We start from the raw sequence: 20,892 nt of genomic DNA on the forward strand, positions 1-20,892 counted from the left end.
AATGCCTGGTATTCTGGTAGGGTGACCCGACGTCCCAATAAAATCGGGACCGTCCCGATTTTGAGCTGTTTGTCCCCGCGTCCCGACCGATCTCTGGTCGGGACGCAATTTTTGTCCCGATATTTTGCGCCGCCAGGATCACTTTTTTTTTTAATTTGCTCAGCCGGCCGGCAGCACTCGGCTTTTTTTTTTTTTTTTCTCCCCCCCCCCCCCCCCCGCCCCCCGTGTCCCGATATTTTCTTCATCTCATCTGGTCACCCTATATTCTGGGGATGCAGCAGTGGCCACCCTAGGCAATATACAAGATGCAACTAAAGATCCAGATCTATATCAGCTACATCATGCCTCTCTATGGCCCAGCTCCTCCGCCTACCTCCCAGCGCTTCCCGCCCGCCTGGCTGCTGCCAAATAGCTGTTTTCACACTCCAGGAGTGGGGGAGGAGCAGGAACGTGGAGTGCTCAGTGGAGGAGCGGAGGAAGAGGCAGGGCTGGGGCAGGGATTCGGGGAAGGAGTTGGAATAGGGGCAGGGAGGGGGCGGAGTTGGGGCGGGGACTTTGGGGAAGGGGTTGGAATGGGGGCGGAGAAGGGGTGGGGCAGGGGCGGAGCCTCATGGAAGGGGTGGAGTGGGGGCAGGGGCAGAGGTGAGGGTTGAGCACCCACAGAAAAGAGGGGAAGTCGGCACCTTTGGCTTTGGCGGTCCCAGGGCCAGATGCATGGGGCCACCCAAGCAGCACTGGTGCAGGTGGCTGCGGGACTGCTGAGAAGTCACAGAGATCATGGAAAGTCACGGAATTCATGACTTCCACAACCACTTACAGACACGGAGCCCTACCTATGATCTATCTGTATGATACTAAACCAGGGTGGCCACCTGTCTGGAATTTTAAAGGGATTGTCGTGATTTTACTGGGGCGATTCTGCATAGTGAAAGATCTTTTTACCGTCATAAAATTATATCCAAACCTGTAAAACATGCTATTCTAATGTATTCTGTTCAGGTTCTTTACTGTACCCACCATGGTAGTATCTGAGTGCCTTCCAGTAGTGCATTAAGCCGCATGACTAACATCTGTGATGGGTTTGTTGTCTCATCCTCCCTTCAGGGGGAGAAGTATATGCGGTGGACTGTTTTGTTTAGGAAATGTTTTTTGATAACAAATATACAAGTTGTTATACATTTGTTGGAGAAGGCAAGGTCAAAGAAATGCTCCTTGCACCTAGAGCAGAAGGTGGCGAGGTTTATGATGGTGTATAATTGCTGGGGGCATTCATTCCACAGTCTTGGGCAAGCCTCAGAGAAAGCTTTGTGTCTTGCATAGATGAGCTTTTCCACTGTCAAGTTTCTCTGTACCAGAGGAGCAAAGTTGCTGACAACAGTCCTCATCTCAGAACTTTACGTGATCTTTCAGATACCCTGGGCCAGGCCATTGAGCGTCTTGAAGAGAAGGACCAAGACCTTGAACTTCATTTGATAGTCTATGGGAAGGCAGTGCAGGGAGAGGAGGATGGGTTTGATGTGTTCATAGCGGCTAGTGTTACTGAGGAGATGTGCATCATCATATCATGGTGTGATGCTATTTTCTTCAAGATGTCCAAATCCTATATTATGATGACATTTTTCAGGACATTGTTCCATTTTATTGTGACCTGATAACATGTTTTAGCAATCTTACTACTTTGTGTGGATACATAGTGATATCACAGTTCCTTTTTTCTTGTAATCTTTGCACAACATGATTTCTTTATGGAATTAAATCATCACATATAACAGCATAGTGGTTATTTTTTAAGACTGCGTGGAAGTGGCAGTGGCATTACATGGTAACATTTTAAACAATATTTTTAACACGGTAAGTTTTTAACTGCACTATGTCCTAATCTCAGAACAAAAGTATATCATCACAGAATGACATGACAACACAATGATGGTTTTCTTGGCACTGTGTCACTGAGATAAGACATGATGATGGGTTTTCCTGACAATGATTGACACTATGGTACAATCACAAGATTTTGGGACACCATGTCACCACGCCAGGATACGGTGATGGGTTTCCTGACAGCATCAATACATCGTGATACAACAGAGGGTTTTCTGGGGGGGCGGAGGGGACGGAGGACCCATGTCCTGACATGGTGACAGATTTCACGACTCTGTGTCGCCACATCATCACAGTGACAGGTGCCCCGCTGGGGACTTGGTTACTGTACTATAAAGTGACATGGGTTTTTTGCAAATTCTGCAACATTCTTCATGCCCCAGGCTGAGCAAGGCGAGGCCCCTCGTTGCAGACACTATTACTGTTACAGCCCAGACCCCTTGTGTGCCGTCTCTAGGGCAAGGGGAGCTGCCACCAGCCTGTCAGTCCCTTCTGGGCGTGGTTTGGGGGGGCGGGGTCTGAGAGAAGGACACCCGCTGCGAACTACAACTCCCAGCAAGCGCCGCGGCACTGAGGTCATCTGGGCGGGCCTCGTCCCCTCAGTGCCGGCTGAAGCGGTGCGCGGAGGATGACGGGAAGGAGGCGGGAGGAGTCGGGATTCAACGCGGCGCAATCCGCCAAGTGACGGAGGCCGGGATGGAGGAGAAGCTCAGACGGGTAACGGTCACCGCGCGGGCGCTGCCCCCGATTGACAGTGCTTGGGGGGGTCCCCACAGAGAGGGGCGTGTCCGGCCCGAGTCCGCCCGGCCGGGATACTCCTCCATCACCCCCCTCCCCAGCCCATGCCCCCCAGCTCCCTGCTGTGAGCTCCCAATGCTCCCCCCCGGGGTTTGCCCCTGGCTTCCCACAGTTTCCTGCTGTGTGTCCCCCAATGGGCCCGTGGCCCAGTTCCTGCTGTGTGCCCGCAATGGCCCTCCGGCCCGTGCCCTGTCTCTGATATGTGCCCCCAATGCCTCTCTGTCCCCGCTGTGTGCCCCCAATGGACCCCCGGCCTGGGCCCCTGTCCCCGCCGTGTGCTCGCAATGGCCCCTCCAGCCCATGCTCCATCTCCACTCTGTGCCCCTACTGCTCCCCCTGGCCTGTGCCCCAGTCCCACTGTGTGCTCCAAATATTCCCCTGCCACCGGGCCTCCTCTCTTCGGTGTGTGCCCCAAATATTCTCCCATCCCAGGCCTCTCCTGCTCCCTAGTGTGTGCACTAAATATTCTCCCCTTGTGGTCTCCCTTGCTCCTAGTGTGTGCCTCAAATCCCCACTTCTCCACTGTGTGCCCCAAATCTCCTCAGGGCCTCCCTCCTCCCCAAGTGTGCCGCAAATATCCACTTGTCCTATGGAATGTGGAGGGGTACATTCATAATGATCTTACTCTGTATATTACTTACTGATGAGTGGGATCACTTGAGCTTACTTGAAGCTCTCTGACCCTTCTCAACAATTTTGGGGGATCAGAACTCTGTAGCTTATGAGCTATGTTTAACTAGACATTGTGCTTTGCACAAAAGTTTGTAGAGAAATAGATATTTGTGCTCAGGAAGAACAGGGGATGCAGATTCCACATCCCATTTCAGTAGCATAGGCTGGTGTACACCTATGTTATACTAGATAGTGCTTTCCTACCGCCTGTTTTGTATGGAGCATTAAACTAAAAACCCTTCTTTCTTATTATGTTTGTAACCAGAAGGAAAGGTAGGGGAATGTTTAAAACAAAGCAAAGTCCCATTAGAGAAATAGTCAGCTCTAATTCAGTGTGCCTTAAATGATGTCTGGGCTGGTAGCCTTGGCAGGTTTAAGGTACTGTACTATTAAGATAGATCTTATGGGTCAGAAAATTGTGATTTGCTGATGTAAAGCTGCCTGCAGTGACTCAAAAACAGGAGTACCAGCCTCATGGCAGACTGTTAGGAAGCAGGGCACAAACACCAAATTGGCTGAGAGTTCTATAATTAGATTACACCAACCAATTATCAAGTGTAAGCTCCTCAGATGCTATACAGCCTTAACATGCAGTCACAGACAGTCCCCTTGGACACTATCTTGCCATCCAAGTAAGCTTACCTTTGTGATAGATGGTTCCTTACACCAAGAATCACAGCGATATTCAGGTTACACCCAGTCTCAAAGGATCAGTTACTTACCCCAGGCCATCCAAGACCATTAGATCTTACACCAAAGATGATGCTTGTAGCCAATCTTATAATAAACTGTACAAAAAATATTAAGTAGGAAAAGGAAACGAGTTATTTATAAAATTAAAGCAGGTGAACATACACACCCAAATGAGTTACAGTCTTAAGTTTCCAAAGGTAATAGAAGCTTCTGTATTCAGCAAGTTCTATATGTCCTTTAGGACTCTAGGGGGTCCGCAGACTATGTCTAAGGGGTCTGCAAAAGGTGACTATAAAAATAAAGTTTCAATCAAAAATATGTGAATCCTTTGCGCTTCCCCCCCCCCCCCCCCACAGGTCAAAACCTGGAAGTGTTGTCATTACCCTAGAAGCCCACAGTTTAGCACCCTTTCTCACACTACGTCAAATGCCGTGCCAAGAACATGCAACATTGATAGTTGAATTCTGTTCAGTCAGTTATCAGTCTAAGACTTCTATGGTAGGGGTCCACGGACTATAGGTTGAACTTCAAAAGGGGTCTGCATCTCCATTCAAAATTGTTTAGGGGTCCACAAATAAAAAAAGGTTGAAAACTACTACTTTAGGACTAACCCAGGCTAAGAGGCTGTGGACCTCTTATTTATGCTTAGAAAACCTTGTCCCTCAGACTTTAAGCAGCATAGAGATCCAGTTCCTTCTTTTTATGTGTCTTTCTTCCCCTCCTCCATTGTGCTCTGAGCTGCAAACTCAGTTGATGGGAGGAATTCACTTGCATGGCTTGTCTTTAGAATGAGGGGGACAGAACAACCAACATTGTCCTCTTTAATGTCCCACAATAGTCCATCTGTTATCAACAGACCTTTGCTGTTGGGCAGGATGTAACATCTTCTGTTGGAAACCAGCACTTCACACTGGTTAATGTCTCTCTACTGTCTGGTGATTTACACAGTCAGAGAGGCTCACAATACAAACGCTCAAATATTACCTTGCAATATGGGATACAGATGTTATAAATGAAATTAATGCAGGCAGCAACTCACAGGCATTCAATAAAGTCTAAACACATTCTTATAAACAATACTAACGCACATCCGTAGCTGGATTCAGTCTGGCTCATCTTTGTCAGTGTTCCGTTGAGACATGGGGACTTTGTCAGGAGCTGGCACCTAGTTTGCTAGCATCATATTATGTTGTGCCAGGTTCCTGTCAGGAAGATACATTCCATCCTCCATCAATGGACCCCTGGAATTTTTGTAATATTTCACTACAATAAAACTTCACTGCTGTATGTTTCCAGGAGGTCTGGCTTTTTCCCCAGGGCTATAACTTTGCTTTCTCCAGTATGATTTAGGATGAAGGCCACTGATTAAATTAGAGGTACAAAACGCAAGGTCAATATACTACTCTGGTGGGAGTGCAGAAAAAGGAGTGTGCCTTTTGAACGCTCCAAGTTTTGCTTGGTCTGTTGAAGTGAACAAGGGTGATATGAAAATGGGTTTTAGATTTCATAAAGATATTTTGAAATGACTTTTTAAAATCTCCCACTTCTTTCCATGGATTTTGTTTATGAAGTGTCCAATTCATGCTGCAGTGTTCATGTGGTTGGTTTGTAACCTGAAATCACTGCTGATGTTAAGTCTCCCATTTTCTGGGCTTTTTTCCCTGTGGATTCAAACCACATTTAAACTCAATATAAAACCATTTCAGGCTAAGCTGACAGGAAGAATAGTTCAGTGGTTAGGGCGCTACTCTGGGATATGGGAGACCAAGGTTCAAATCCCTACTCTGCCACAGACTTCCTATGTGACTTTGGGCAAGTCATTTAGACCCCTGATCCTTAAAGGTATTTAGAGTCCTAATGTCCCTGGAGGAAGTTTGAGGATCTGGTCCTTTGTTCCTCATTTGTAAAATGGAAATAATAACATCCCCCTATTTCATAGGGCTGTTGATAGGGTAAATACATTAAACAGTGTGGGATGCTGAGATACTATGGTAACAGGAGCCACGGGATGTAGTGCCAGTTTGTCTGGCTAGAGCAGATGAGCCAAACAGCTTCTAATCAAGGCTACAGTTGAATGCTGAAGAAAAACTATATTTAACACCACTTGCTGGAGGGGTAACTGGGTTGCCTAAAAGCCAATTATGGTTTTAAATAATTTCTTTAAATATGAATTGGCCATGAACTGCATTCATCCACAATGTACCTTAGAAACTGTTTAGCCTTATCTATGTTAGCATGCCAAACAGTTTTGCATAGTATTGGAAATTCCAGACTGTTAGATTTTACCACTTGTAGTATTTCATTGTCTTGTGAGAGCGTTGTCCTGAAGTCTTACCCCATTTTGCATTTGAGCTTCATGTGCTCCTTCATGGTTGCAAAGGGTGGCATGGATAAGCATTCATGTCATGCTCCCCGTCAGTACCCGGCCAGGGAAGCTAATGATCCAACCAGCAGACTAAATTTGGGGGTGAAATTAGTCTGTTTCTTCTAGTCTACATTTGCGCTTCTACCATTGCTACAACCAACGGTAGTGCAACAATGGAAGATCCCCCCCCCCCCCCCAAAAAAAAGTCTAGTGTAGACAAAACCCATCAGACAGGAGTAAGATTTGTGGTTGATGACTCTACATTCCAGTTCTCTTGCCTGATATTTAATTCCCCTTCCTTAAATTAAACCATTTACCTTCTTTACTCCCACTTTCCTGGCAGGTTACTTTATGGCTAAAAAGGACCTTTGGGGATCAACCCATTCCACAATACGAAGTGAATTCACGGACTGTTGATATTTTATATGAGCTTGCGGAATGCAATGAAACCAGAGACAAGGATGTCTCCCTCGTGATAGATGACATGAAACAGAAGACTGCAGAATATGAGTCAGAAGGTGATCTTGGTGCTTCAAACTCCAGTTACAGTAAAAATGCCTTTTTCTAAGTGACCCTATAGGGTTTCTCTTTTCTACTCACTGTAATATCTTATAAGAAGTGTGAAAAAGTAGCAATAAGCTTGGATTTCCCTGAAATCCAGCTATATATCGTCATACACAAATGCTTTTCTCCCAACAGTGACATCAGATTGGCCAACAACAATTTCTTAAATCAACTTGAGCAGGCTGTAAAGGCTGACAAGCATTTTAGCTGCTGAACTTCCTACACTGCCAAGCTAGCTGGCACAGCACTGAAATAGAGATACTGTATGTACAAGGGTGGGGGTCAGGGTTAGTGTTGATCTCAAGTGTCTGAGCCAATGTTAATCTCTTACTGAGGGAAGCAATTTATGATTCTGAAACAGCAGCGATGTTGTTTAGCAGCTCCTTAGCTAATCATAGAGAGTGAGCATTGGATAAAATGGAGAACAGCAGTCAGTATTTCTGGAGCAACCACGCAACTCAGGCCACCGTAATCATTCTTATTTTAACATTTCATATACTAAATAAAAACCACTTGCAAGGTTTTAATTAGGTAGGATTCTATAAGTTTATGATATCATAAGAATTCTGATACTGTATGCAGGAGAATTTCTTTCTTCTTTCCTAATCACACCCAAAAATGTGTGTGTGTTTTTGTTGTTTTTTTTTTTTTTTCCTGTGTAGTCTCCCAATGAATCATAGACTAGTAGGACTGGAAGGGACCTCGAGAGGTCATCTAGTCCAGTCCCCTAAGTATTATTTAGACCACCCCTGAGAGGTGTTTGTCTAACCTGCTCTTAAAAATCTCCAATTATGGAGATTCCACAACCTCCCTAAGCAATTTATTCCATTGCTTACCTACCCTGACAATTAGGAAGTTTTTCCTAATGTCCAACCTAAACTGCCCTTGCTGCAATTTAAGCCATTGCTGCTTGTCCTATCCTCAGAGGTTCACGAGAACAATTTACCTCCCACCTCCTCGTAACAACAGTTTTCAAGTACATAAAAAGTTATCATGTCTCCTCTGAGTCTTCTCTTCTCCAGACTAAACAAATCCAATTTTTTCAATCTTCCCTTATAGGTCATGTTTTCTAGACCTTTAATAATTTTGTTGCTCTTCCCTAGACTTCCTCCAATTTGTCCACATCTTTCCTGAAATGTGACGTCCAGCACTGGACACAATATTCCAGTTGAGGCCTAAACAGCATGGAATAGAGCAGAATTACTTCTTGTGTCTTGCTTACAACACTCCTGCTAATACATCCCAGAATGACATTTGCTTTTTTTGCAACAGTGTTACATTGTTCACATATATTTAGCTTGTGATCCACTATGACCCCCAGATCCCTTTCCGCAATACTCTTTGCTAGGCAGTCGTTTCCCATTTTGTATGTGTGCGACTGATTGTTCCTTCCTAAGTGGAGTACTGTGCATTTGTCCTTATTGAATTTCATCCTATTTACTTCCAGTTTGTCCAGATTATTTTGAAATTTTAATCCTATCCCCCAAAGCACTTGCAACCGTGCACAGTTTGGTATAATCCGCAAACTTTATAAGTGTGCTCTCTATGCCATTATCTAAATCACTGATGAAGATATTGAACAGAACCGGACGCAGAACTGATCCCTGCGGGACCCCACTGGATATACCCTTCCAGCATGACTGAACCACTGATAACTACTCTCTGGGAACGGTTTTCCGACCAGTTATGCACCCACCTTATAGTAGCTCCATCCCTAGTTTGTTTATGAGAAGGACATGTGAGACAGTATCAAAAGCTTTACTAAAGTCAAGATATACCACATCTACCACTCCCTCCCTCCCTCCCCCCTCCAATCCATCCATCCATCCAGAAGGTTTGTTACCCTGTCAAAGAAAGCTATTAGATTCAACTTGTTCTTGACAAATCCATGTTGACTGTTACTTATCACCTTATTATCTTCTAGGTTTTTGCAAGTTGATTGCTTAATTATTTGCTCTATTATCTTTCTGGGTACTGAAATTAAGATGACTGGTCTGTAATTCCCTAAGTTGTCCGTATTTCCCTTTTTATAGATTGGCACTATTGCCCTTTTCCAGTCCTGTGGAATCTCTCCTGTCTTCCATTACTTTTCAAAGATAATCGCTAATGGCTCAGATATCTGCTCAGTCAGCTCCTTGAATATTCTAGGATGCATTTCATCAGGCCCTTGTGACTTGAAGGCATCTAACTTGTCTAAGTAATTTTTAACTTTTTCTTTCCCTATTTTAACCTCTGATCCTACCTCATTTTCACTGGACTTCACTATGTTAGACATCCAATCGCTACTAACCTTTTTAGTGAAAACTGAAACAAAAAAGTCATTTAGCACTTCTGCCATTTCCACATTTTCTGTTATTGCCCCCCCCCTCCCCCAATTGAGTAATGGGCCTAACCTGTCCTTGGTCTTCCTCTTGCTTCAGGGATTCTCAAACTTTACTGCACCGCCACCCCGTTCTGACAACAAAGTTACTTTATGACCCCGGGGGAGGGCTGGAGCCTGAGCCCTACCACCATGGGTACGGGGAGAAGGGGCCTCAGCCCTGACGCCCTGGGTGGGGGGGGAAGGGGCCGCAGCCTCAGCCCTGACGCCCTGGGTGGGGGGGGAGAAGGGGCTGCAGCCTGAGCCCCGCCGCCCCGGGTGGGGGTGGCTCTCAGGCTTCAGCGTCAGCCCTGTGTCCCAGCAAGTCTAATGCTGGCCCTGGCGACCCCCATTAAAATGGGATTGCGACACACTTTGAGGTCCCAACCCACAGTTTGAGAACTGCTGTAAATGCATTTGTAGAATGTTTTCTTGTTATCCTTTGTGTCGCTAGCTAGTTTAATCTTGTTTTGTGCCTTGGCCTTTCTAATTTTGTCCCTACATACTTGTGTTATTTGTTTATATCCATCCTTTGTAATTTGACCTAGTTTCTACTTTTTGTAGGACTCTCTTTTTAAGATCCATCCAATAGATTGTTTATGTAATACTTACAAAATGGAGCACAGAACATTGAACCTTAAACTGTGTCTTTTGTGTCTGATTAGACTGTAAGCACCTTGAAGCAGACTGTGTATTCTAAATTTGTATAGTCCCATGCACACCTGTGACAAATATTAAATGAAAGTAACTATTTGGTTTTTCAGTCAACTATCTACAGGATCTTCTCATGGAGAGTGTGAATCTTTCCTTCAACAGTCTCTCTAGCGCAGGCACCAGCTATCTGAATGCATTGGTAGATAGTGCAATGGCGCTTGAAACAAGGGACACTTCCCTAGCAAGGTAATTCTTCCACAGTTTGCTGAAGTCTGGGTCAGTGGTGTCCAATCTTCTCAGCTTGAGGCCACAATCAGTTCTCTGGGGCCAATTTTCTGCCCTGTTCCACTTCTTTGTGCCACTTATGCAGCACAAAGTGAGTGGAAAGCACCCGCAATTCTGTGGTGGGGGAGTTCCCAGTGGATGTAGAGATGAAATGGCCATCTCCTACTCCTCCCTCCCTCCCTCCCTATACTCCCTGCAGCAGGTCAAGAGTGGGGAGGGGGCGTAGCTGACGGATGCTGCACTCCAGCTATCCCCTGCTGGCCCTGGAGGCTCTTATGCTAGCAGGTACAATTTACAGCAGCTCCCAGCTGGACTCAGCTAAAGAATCAGGGAGCTGTAACTGGCTGCTCATTCCCAGCTTCTCCTCTTCCCCCCCCTCTTGGGCTACTCTGAGTCAGTGTGTGGGAGTGGGAGCCATCCTTTGCTAGCCACTTCCATAGGCCCAGAGGGAGCCAGTCTAGCTGCTGTCCTGCTCTTCCTGGGGCCCCCAGAGCCAGCAGAGAAGCAGGCAATGGAGTAGTCAATGTTACTCTCACTTCCTATTCCTGTGGTGGTGCAGGCGGCCAGCAGGGGTGCTGTTGAGCACTTGCAGTAGGGAAGGACCCATAGCTGCTCCGGGTGTAGCTGCAGTGGTTGGCTGATTCAGAGGTTTCTGCTGAAGAATTGCAGAGTGTGGATTCAGGGGTTGCATTTTCAATTCTTAATTAAATAGACTTTTCCTTAATGTAGTCACCCTCAAGAGCCACAGGCTGGACACCTCAGTATTTCAAATCTGATTTCCCTAAAACCTGCTAGGGTCTGCTCACCCCTTCATCCTTTTGGAGAGATTTAAATGGAGTATTTGGCTGTGCATCCTGCATAGATTTCTCAGATGAAACCTTACAAAAATGAGGTTCAGTCTGGCTCTCTTAATAAAAGTAGGGGTTTTCCATGTGCCTTTAGCTAAAATGTCCCTTTCTGCCTCTGTTCCTCTCCTTCCTACTCCAGCTGTTGTGCAGTGTGGTTTGCTCAGGCTGCATGCCATCCTCTGTCCCAGAAGCGGCTGCAGTTCAGTTAGTGCATGTTTATAGCTTGTGAAATGCTTCATGATAAAAGGAGCTGTATACATGTGTATTGCATAGCAATTAAAATGTTAAACTATTTTGAATTTTATGTACATTGTCAAACCCTGGCTTATAGAAGTTCTTAGCTATTTGGATTGTAAGATAGTTTAGACAGACCTAACTGTTAACAGATTTGCCATTATTTGAGAACAATCCTACAAAAACTTTATGGAAAGTGTGAAAGAAAATAAGTGATTATATAACCCTGAGCTTCAGCGGTGTGGACTTCTAAACAGATCAGTGAAATCTCTTGTTTCATTAGCTTCATCCCCGCTATCAATGATTTGACCTCAGATTTACATGCGACAGAATCGAGAAACAGAGAAATGGAGCTTGAATTGACCAGCCTTAGGAAAAAGCTAACTGCAGCTCTGGTGCTGGAAAAACATCTCCAAGAGTGAGTACTTGGGGAGAAAGGGAAAGAGCTGAATGGGGTTTGCTGGTCCCCTGTTCTCAGCAACTTTATTGTCTATGAACAGTAACAAGGATATCTGAATATTGAGTTCAATATTGCTCTACTTCACAGCAATTTAAACCACTAGTCAAGGCCCTTGCAGAAAATTTTCTTCAAATAGTTAAGAGGTTTAAAAATCCCAAGCCTACAATGATGAAATTAAAAATTATGGGTTGAATAGTGCTCACAAGAACGTGCCTGCATCTCCCACTTACTGGTTTGTGCATATTTTTCTGAGCATGAGTAGTGTGGTTTAGTGGTAAAAATAAGGGACTGGGTTAGAACAAAAGAGATTCCCCAAAAGAATCTTCTTTAACCAAAAGATTATATAATTCCACTAAGTCCACCAGCGACCTCACCATGCAGATTTAATTTACATTGAAGTGCTTGGATACTACAATGAGGGGCACTACAGTAAACTCTTAACTATTGTGACACTGATAGCAGCAGCAGCATAGTTAATGTTGTAGAACTAGCATTCCCGTGTACTTGTCCCAGCTCTGCCATTACCGCACTGCATGCTTTTAGTTAAGTCACTTAACAGTTGTATTCCTAGGTTCTCCACTAACTAATCTAGTATAGTGACCCACCAGATTATTAGTGTGAGTTGTTGTACAGATGTCCTGGCTTTTCATGCAGATGCCCTGCTATCAGTAGGGATATCCTAGGGTCTTGGGAATCTGTGGGGTATCTGTGCACATGGAAATCTCATCCCACCAATAGACTGAGCTGGTGGAGAGACTGTGAGTGAAACTCAGTTTTCTGTTTCACTTTGTCCCTCCTGTGGGTGTTTACTTGAGATTGTTAATTTGGCTGAAGGTTAGTAAACCTCATATATTCACCACCATTTTCTTCTTAAAGGGACCTTAAAAAAACAGAAGAACATCTGGCAATGGAAAAAGCCAAAGCTGACAGCCGAACCCAGAACATGAAGTTCCTGAAGGATAAATCTGAGGACTTCAAATTCAGGATAAAGGCTGCAGAGGTTGGTGATAAACATCTTCTACCAGTATTGTTGAAGGAATATGTGATCATGTCAAATTGGGCCCCAAAATGTATGGTGTCACTATTAGAGACCTCTTTGGAGCTTCTTGGCCTCCAAGAGGGGAAATCTATTACAACTAACACTTGGAAATAAAGAATGGTTGGTCCTTGAAGGGAATCAGTTGTAACTGATCCCCCGTCACCTTTCCTGCAGAGCAGGGGATAAGTGGATGGATGATGTGATCCTTGGATCCTTTTGCTTAAGAGGTAAGAGAGGCCTTAGGGGTTGAATGTGTCCCCTGCTGGAGTGGGGTGGCAAGTAGTTGCCCCAATATTTTAAAGTTAGCGTTTAGAGTTTTAAAGCTAGTTGTGTATAAGGCTATGATTTTGTTACACAAATTTTTAGTCAATTTCACAACATAGGTGTGTGGTGGGGGAACCATACTCACAGGTTATGGTCTGGGGGTGAGGGATTGAAGAATGAGCTCACCCCACAATTGTGGCTTTATTAAATTGACTTTATTAAAATTAATGATTACCATGAACACCGCGACTGCTGTGCCAAAAATGTAGCTTTAGTTGTATACTGGGAGGACAAATGCAAATATGTAAGCAAGTGTGTAGCTTTTCACTCACATGAATTGTCCCGTTAAAGTTACACATGGGCTTTAAGTGTTGGAGGACTGAGACCTTAAAGCAACAATTACAGGTAAGTAAATGTAGGTCCCCCATAGCTATTTTTCAGTTAAATAAGAGCAATTTTTTCCAGTGTTCCTTGATATAGAAGATTAGGGTTGGAAGAGACCTCAGGAGGTCATCTAGTCCAACGCTCTGCTCAAAGTAGGAACCTTCATAAATTTAAAAATGTATAAGCATGGATTATAGTTGGAATTACTCTTCACATATTTGTCTATACAGATGATATCAGAGAGCATGTTCTCTTCCAATGTCATGATTTCGGTAGTGGTACAGTGTAACATGCATTGCATATTGGTTACTTGACTGATTCTGAAACCCAGTGTTGGGCTAGTTAAGTACTATATGAGAAATTAAGTTTCCCAACCCCCTATGAAGCAAGTAAGGGTGAGTGTTACAGGCCACTTTGACAGAATGACTATGTACAATAGTCTGGCAATTCTGAGGGATAAATGTTTTATTAGTATGATGACATTTTACTAGATAAACCTACTCATGTCCGCATTGAATGCTCTAGTCATGCTGGTTTTCTAGTAGGTATATTGCTGTTTATGCATGTTTCATTAACCACTGACTCCACAGTTAGTTGCTTGAAGATAGCACTTAAAACAGCACTAAATTCCTGCTATAGTTAACTTTTTTTCTTTTTGCCTGCTTATGTTAAAATACAAGGAAGCATCAAAATATCTCTCTGCATTTTCTGTTTAAAGTTTTTCTATGAATAATGTATTGTACGCTGTCTGTTCAGTAGAGGAGCAGGGTGTGCTGTACAAAATGTGAACTGTTTTTCTCTTGTAGGAACAGCTTTCTGCAAGCGGGATGGATCCTTCCTTGACACATCAGTCCTTAGTGAGCCTCTCAGAGGTGGGCGTGTTGTGACAAGAGGGACATTTCTGAAGTGGTGCATGTGAATCAGCATTTGTTTGGCTAGTTTAATGAAATAACATTTATCCATATGGATACTCGAGTACACGTGTATGTTAGAGATAGGCCCAAACCAACATCCCACATCCAAATGCCTCTGATCTGTGGTGGTGTCCAAAATCTAATCTGTGATCCAAATTTTACATCCTGAGGCCTCCTCCAGTTTTATGTGAACATAACATTTTTGGATATAATTGTGAATACTGTAAGATAATAATGATGTAATTTGTTAAAGAGACACTGTCACAATACTTTCATTTTTAAAAAACATGTTTCCTGTGTTTCTAATTGTGGATTCACCAGCTCTTTGCTGCTGCACGTGATGTCTGTCTGAGTCCGTTCTTTCTGCTGTCACAACACTAATATCACCCTGTTACTATAACAGAGAGAATTCCAAACGTGTAATGTGCTTTTTGCCATTTATGTTGTTTTATTTCTTGCTTATTAGTTAGTTTGAATGATGAATATAGCCTTGTCACATTCACTTTGTGGATGCCATGAACTAGCATTGTTTGGCAGTATTTGGATTGCAAAATGTTTCAGGGGAAATGCTGGTTGAAAAATGTTCCCATTGAAATCTTAAATTTAAAAAAATCATAGAAACTTCTACATAGGTCTTGGTTTTGTAAAACTTTTGTTTTCTCATAGAGCCTAAATATGGAGGCAAGTTTGACTTGACAGTGTTCTTTTATCTGTTTTGCAGAGTGCTGAACAAATGTTTGGGGTGGAGGGGGGTGTAAATTACTGCATCATAGGTTTATCTTTGACTTTTAAATGGCTTTAGTGCTGGCGAAAGTTGCTTGATTAGTAACCCTCAAAAAGTTAACTCTTCTCTTTGTGCACTGAATGGGTACAGCAGCAAAAGTGGTGGTGGAAGGTTCCCCACGCTGTCCCACCTATGTGGCTCAGCCCTGTTCTGGCAGGGCAGCCTTTAGGTGTTAGTGTGTAACTCATTCTTCGTGATCTATTCAGTCTTGGCCTGTGCTGAGATCACCAGCAAGGGTCTCAGGTAGTGCCCATTGTGAAGGTGTTTTTCTGTGACATGGACACCTGTCCACTGGATTATAGATTGAGATCACCACCTCCTTTCACACAGACCAGCGAACAGCCACCAAATGGTACATTGTTTGAAAAGACATTGTATTTTTTCATAAGGGTAATACAAAAATTTGCGTTTTTACTTCAATATAAAACTTCAACTGGATTTGACTAAATAAAATTGTTGGAATATTAAATCCTGGGAAGAGTTATAGATCCTTAATCAGAATTACGGCAACAATGGGCTCCCTTAAAATCTATACAGAATAAAACATTTGGAAATTCGTAAATGCTTTGTTTTACTGATTTGCATCACTTATACCAAATTAGATTGCAGAAATATAACCTGGTGCTTTGCTGTGTTCACAGAAACTGTCTGAACTAAAGCAACAGACTGTGCCTTTGAAGAAGAAACTGGAGTCCTACTTGGACTTAACTCCTGTAATTATTTCTACTACTACTATTCTCTTCTGGTATTCGAAATGTGTATGTGTATATATAAAAAAATGGAATAGCTTCTCTTTAGGTGCTATAACTTAGGCATTAATTTCACTGTCAAATTAACTTCAGGGGGTGTTTTGTAGCTGAAATATTTTAGAGATATATATATAGACATCAAAATGTAAATAAATTCCGTTGCAATGGCGTTGACAGGCTGACAGTTGTGCTGTTTCCAAACTCTGTGTACGTCCCTTAATGAATTGTCTAGACGAAGGATTTTGCTTAAATAGAAGGCTGTTTAAATAGTTCCACTAGATAGATTTTGCTCTCTTCTACCACAATGCATGGGAATCGAACCCAAATAAACTGGTTGGATAAGCTAGGCATCAGGTGAATTATCTGGAAAAGTTGAGAGGAAAACAAAAATCTATGGTACAATTATTTTCCAAAGATTATCAATAATTTTAAAACTTTGAATCTGCTGGTACATACCACCATTACTGTTAATCATTTATGTAGCAGTATAAATGGTTACAGCATTGTGCAGTAGTTGGAGTTCAGGTAAGGGAACCTCTGTAAACAACTGTACAGTAATTCAAAGAGATTAGAGCCAACAGTAGTTTATTAATCCACAAAGTGAGAGGTATCCAAACCCTGTCTTTGCATGAAGTGGACAGGTCACCTGTATGTGTTGTTTGAGGGACAATCTAACTGCAGCACTTGGAGAGCTCCTCTGAAAGTGGATGAAACACAAAATTCATGTTCCTTTCTCAAATCAGTAGTGAGGTATTCTCCTTCTTGGACATAGGGAAGATGCTGCCACAATTGGGGGGGTAGCATTGTGATTTATTAAATGAACCTATGTGTCGAGATTCACAGTTCTACCTCTCGTATTTATCTGGCCCCATTACTGTAGTCTCTGGGCGCCTCACAATCTGTAATGTATTTATCCTCACAGCACCTTGTGAAGTAGGGAAGTGCTATTATCTCCTATCCCAGATGGGGAAATGAGGCACAGAGCCGTTAAGTGACTTGCCCAAGGTTACATGGGGAGCTGTGCTGGAACAGGGAACTGAATCCAGGTCTCCTGGGTCCTCAGCTAATGCCTTAACCACTGGACCATCCTTCTTGTCTTCACCAACCCGCTCCTTGCAATGAGTTTCCCCCACTACATACATCCTTGCTGCAGGCCTGACTCCCTCACCTTAGATCAGTGGTTCTCAACCTTTCCAGACTACTGGACCCCTTTCAGGAGGCTGATTTGTCTTGCATACCCCAAGCTTCACCTCATTTAAAAACTACTTGCTTAAAAAATCAGTCATAACAATGCAAAAGTGTCCCAGCACACTATTACTGAAAAATTGCTTTCTTTCTCATTTTTACCATGTAATTATAAACTAAATCGCACTCCCCCTCGCCCCCCAGGTTGTGAAACACTGATATAGCATATAGAGCAGTATAAATAAGTCATTGTCAATATGAAATTTTAGTTTGTTCTGACTTCACTAGAGCTTTTCATGTAGCCTTTTGTAAAACTAGGCAACTATCTAGATGAGTTGATACCTCTGGAAGACCTCTGCGTACCCCCCTCTATCCTTGTCCCCAGAGGCAGTTTGCTTGGTTCTGTCAAGGGACTCGAGACACCAAAATTGGCTTTTATTCTTCCCATTTTCCCTAGCTTGCTTTCAGTGAATGTGGAAGGCTCAGCCTTGCCCCGTAGCCTTTGTGCTTCTCTCACCACTGGCTGAGTGCCTGAGATGCTGAGTGGGAGAGGAGTGTTCCTACAAGCAGGCTATGTGCACATGTGAGCACCTTCCTAGTCAGTGTCTGGGCTGCAAACACTGCTGGGAATGTTTAAAGCCAGGCTCTCTTGATCAAGAGCTTTGTGAATTTTTCATGGAAATGTTTCTTTTAACATTAGGCTTCGTAAAAGCTCTTTCAAAATCCATTAAATTTTGGGTTGTTCTGTGTCTTTAATTGCAGCACGTTTTGCATCTTGGAAGAACACATGGAGACCATTTGATTATCTCCCACTCCTCTCCTACCCTTTATTAAAATCTTTTGGGTGAGGAGAAACCCTGTATTTCAAGTTGAAACAGGACTGTCGCTACTTGCGGTTAACATGCCATTTTTCTTTCTTTTAGAATCCTTCCCTTGCTCGAGTGAAGATTGAAGAAGCAAAGCGGGAGCTGGTAGGGGCTTTTGTTGCTTACAGAGATTTAAATGGACCCTGGCACTTCTCCCTCCCCCCCCAAAAAAAATATCATCCAAAACTCCAACGTTGATGATGGTTAGGTTCGGGTTTATCTGTCTCAGATTCTAATCTTGACGCTCTCCAGAGATAAAGATCTGGGTAAAAATGTGGCTCAGATTAGATGGAAGTGATTCTTGTTGATAGGAACAGATGTTGAAGGACGGCCCAGCTTTTCAGAGTTATTTAGATGCCTTAGTCTCACTGCAGTCAGTGGAAGTTAGTCACCTAAATAGCTTTGAAGAACTGTGCGGTAGTGTTTGCACCACCTTTCGAGGATGCTTTTTGCTAAAATGGTTTGCCGTCTCTAGGCCCTTTTGGATACATCACTGCTGCTGGATTCTCAGAGGGTAGTTGTGGCCCGTAATGCATTTTTTAATCAGCAGTTGGACAGTAGTACGGCCATTTCTCTATAAAATAGACTGCACAAAGGTCATCCATGCATTTGTCTCCTGCAGGCTTGATTGCTGCTAAGTGCTGTATATAGGGTTGCCTTTGAAGTCCACATGGGACTGCAGCTGCCCTTCTCCTGAGTGTCATGGACCAGTGTGTACATAAAACCTGTGCTTAAGTTTTTGCACTAGCTTCCTATTTGCTTCTAGATGCAATTGAAGGTGTTGATAATCATTAAGGCCCTAAACAGTCAGGATCACAATTATGAGACCATCTGTCTCTTTGGACAGTACCAGTAGGATCAATGGTGAGGCACTTACTTCATGAATTTGATCCCTCTTCACCACTGGTAGGGCTTTCTCAGGTGAGAGTTTTAGTAATATGCTTTGGCAGCCTATCTGTGTCTAGTAACCCTTCCTAGCATGATGGGAAGCCCACCACATGTGACTAGCATTTTGCTGTTTTTGTGCATGTGTGTGGAATTTGTATGTTAATCTCAGTAAAACAAGAGTACAAGGTTCTCCAATATTCCTGTTCTGTGCATCACATTGTAAGAGATTGTGTCATGGACTCTCTATTCACCCCCCTGTTCATTCACTTGGTTCTAAAAATGTTGCATTCCAAGGACCATGAGGATCACACAACATGGACCAGTGGTGTCAGTTTGGAAATAAGCTCTCTAGATGTTACAAGCCAAACTTGTTTGTTTGTGGACTATAAGAATAACAATGGATGCTTTATTAGGGTTTGATATTTGGAGATTGTCCTGGGAACAATGTAACATTGTCATAATATTAAAGAATACTGTATATCTTTTTGGGTCATCATTCGGATTAGTAATGCTAATTTTTGGCTTTTTATGATGACTCATTTTTTCTCTGTTCATGAGCTGCTAAATGCTGAGTCACCTATTATATTCTCAACTAACCGTGCGTTGTACCGAGTTCTGGTAAACATCCCACACCAATAATGCTCTTTCAGTTATTTGGGTTAATGGATACAAAAATGATGTCCAATGGGGTTGACCGTTGGAGACATATTTGTCTAACAATGATGTAAAAGTTATTTGCATTGCCACTGATTTCTCTTATTTCTTTCTCCCTCTAGAATGCTCTAGAGGCTGAGTTCTCCAGTAAAGTGGACATGATGGCACTGTCAGTACCAGAGCCCAGCAAACGCCGATTTACCTAAAGTCAACTGTGTGGGGAAAGGACTTTTTTTTTTTTTTTTTTTTTTAAGGTAGACTTTTGGGGCTCCTAAACATGGTGGTGTATTCCTCACTGCTGGGGCCTGCACACTTGCCATCTTTCTGCCAAGCACACAGATTTTGATGGTTTCTCCATAGCTTTGGTTTTGTAAAAAAATATGTATATTTCTGTTTTCTGTAAGGCTGAATAATAAACAAGACTTCTTTCTCTGTCCATTTTTATAAATATGAGCTAAAACTGGTAAATGACCTCCAGATGGCGACCTAATCAGCAAACAAGCAGTTTCATGTTTGGTTAAATTTCTGTACTAGGTATCTTCTGTTTTACTAAATTAGATCAACTGGGGAAAAAGGGAGGGAGGAAGGAGTTGGGGCTTGACAGAAAACTATCTGGTTAGTCTTGGTCTCTTCTTCTCCCCTACCAGGTTCTGGATCTCTAGCCTTAGAAGAGTCCTCTATTTGGTGAGTCAAGGGAAACTAGACCGCATTTGTTATTACATCTTGTGAGATGAGTCTCCTCACCCAACATCAATCACTTTTCTCTTCTCTTCAAATCCTTTTTTAAAATGAATGTAGAGTTCTAGCTGTTAAGACAAAGCTTAATTACTTTCCCCACTTTAACATAACAGGCGCCTGCTGCAGACATAAAGTGAAGTGACTGACTTGAAAGGCACTGAGAGTAGTAGTAGGGCACTGAGAGTAGTAAGGCCACTATAGAGTAGTAGCACCACTATAGCCTGTTCAAGCCCTGGAGCCAGCCAACAAGGAGGATGCCTTTTTTGGTGGGATAGATGGCTGCCTGCCATCACCCTGAGCTCAGTTCCTCATTTCATAGAGATCACTGAACAGCCTTTGGCTGGCAACAGCTTTCACTGCTCACCTGGGTTGGATTTGAATCAGTGACCTAGAGCTGAAATCTAATACTGACCCCATGAGGGTCTCCACTTGCCCTGCAGTCTAATCAAATTAGATTATATCCTCAACTGTGAGATTTGCACTGGGTTAAGGCTTTGCTGCCTTCCTTGTTCTTTTTAGTACATAAGGATTAATACTAAATCAATGGAAGAAACTCCAGAGAACCTGCTGTAGTTCAGCTATGAGGGGGAAAAGTGATAGAAAAAAGATATAGG

The 20,892-nt window shown here is 43.2% G+C and overlaps 1 protein-coding gene across 2 annotated transcripts; it reads left to right on the forward strand.

Annotated features, from left to right (window-relative positions):
- Window positions 1-2,508: 2,508 nt before the first annotated feature.
- On the forward strand, window positions 2,509-19,975 carry HAUS1 (HAUS augmin like complex subunit 1). Of its 2 annotated transcripts, none has more exons than XM_065406361.1 (9): window positions 2,509-2,598; window positions 6,753-6,927; window positions 10,097-10,232; window positions 11,637-11,771; window positions 12,690-12,813; window positions 14,307-14,372; window positions 15,840-15,911; window positions 18,056-18,103; window positions 19,663-19,975. In XM_065406361.1, the coding sequence occupies exons 1-9, from the start codon at window positions 2,578-2,580 to the stop codon at window positions 19,744-19,746; spliced, it is 861 nt and encodes a 286-aa protein (XP_065262433.1). In that variant the 5' UTR covers window positions 2,509-2,577; the 3' UTR covers window positions 19,747-19,975. The 2 variants fall into 2 exon arrangements, with proteins under 2 accessions (XP_065262433.1, XP_065262434.1); XM_065406362.1 differs by having other exon boundaries at window positions 14,313-14,372.
- The last annotated feature ends 917 nt before the right edge of the window (window positions 19,976-20,892 follow it).

Source organism: Emys orbicularis, chromosome 6 (assembly GCF_028017835.1).
Source record: "Emys orbicularis isolate rEmyOrb1 chromosome 6, rEmyOrb1.hap1, whole genome shotgun sequence".
NCBI lineage: Eukaryota > Metazoa > Chordata > Testudines > Emydidae > Emys > Emys orbicularis.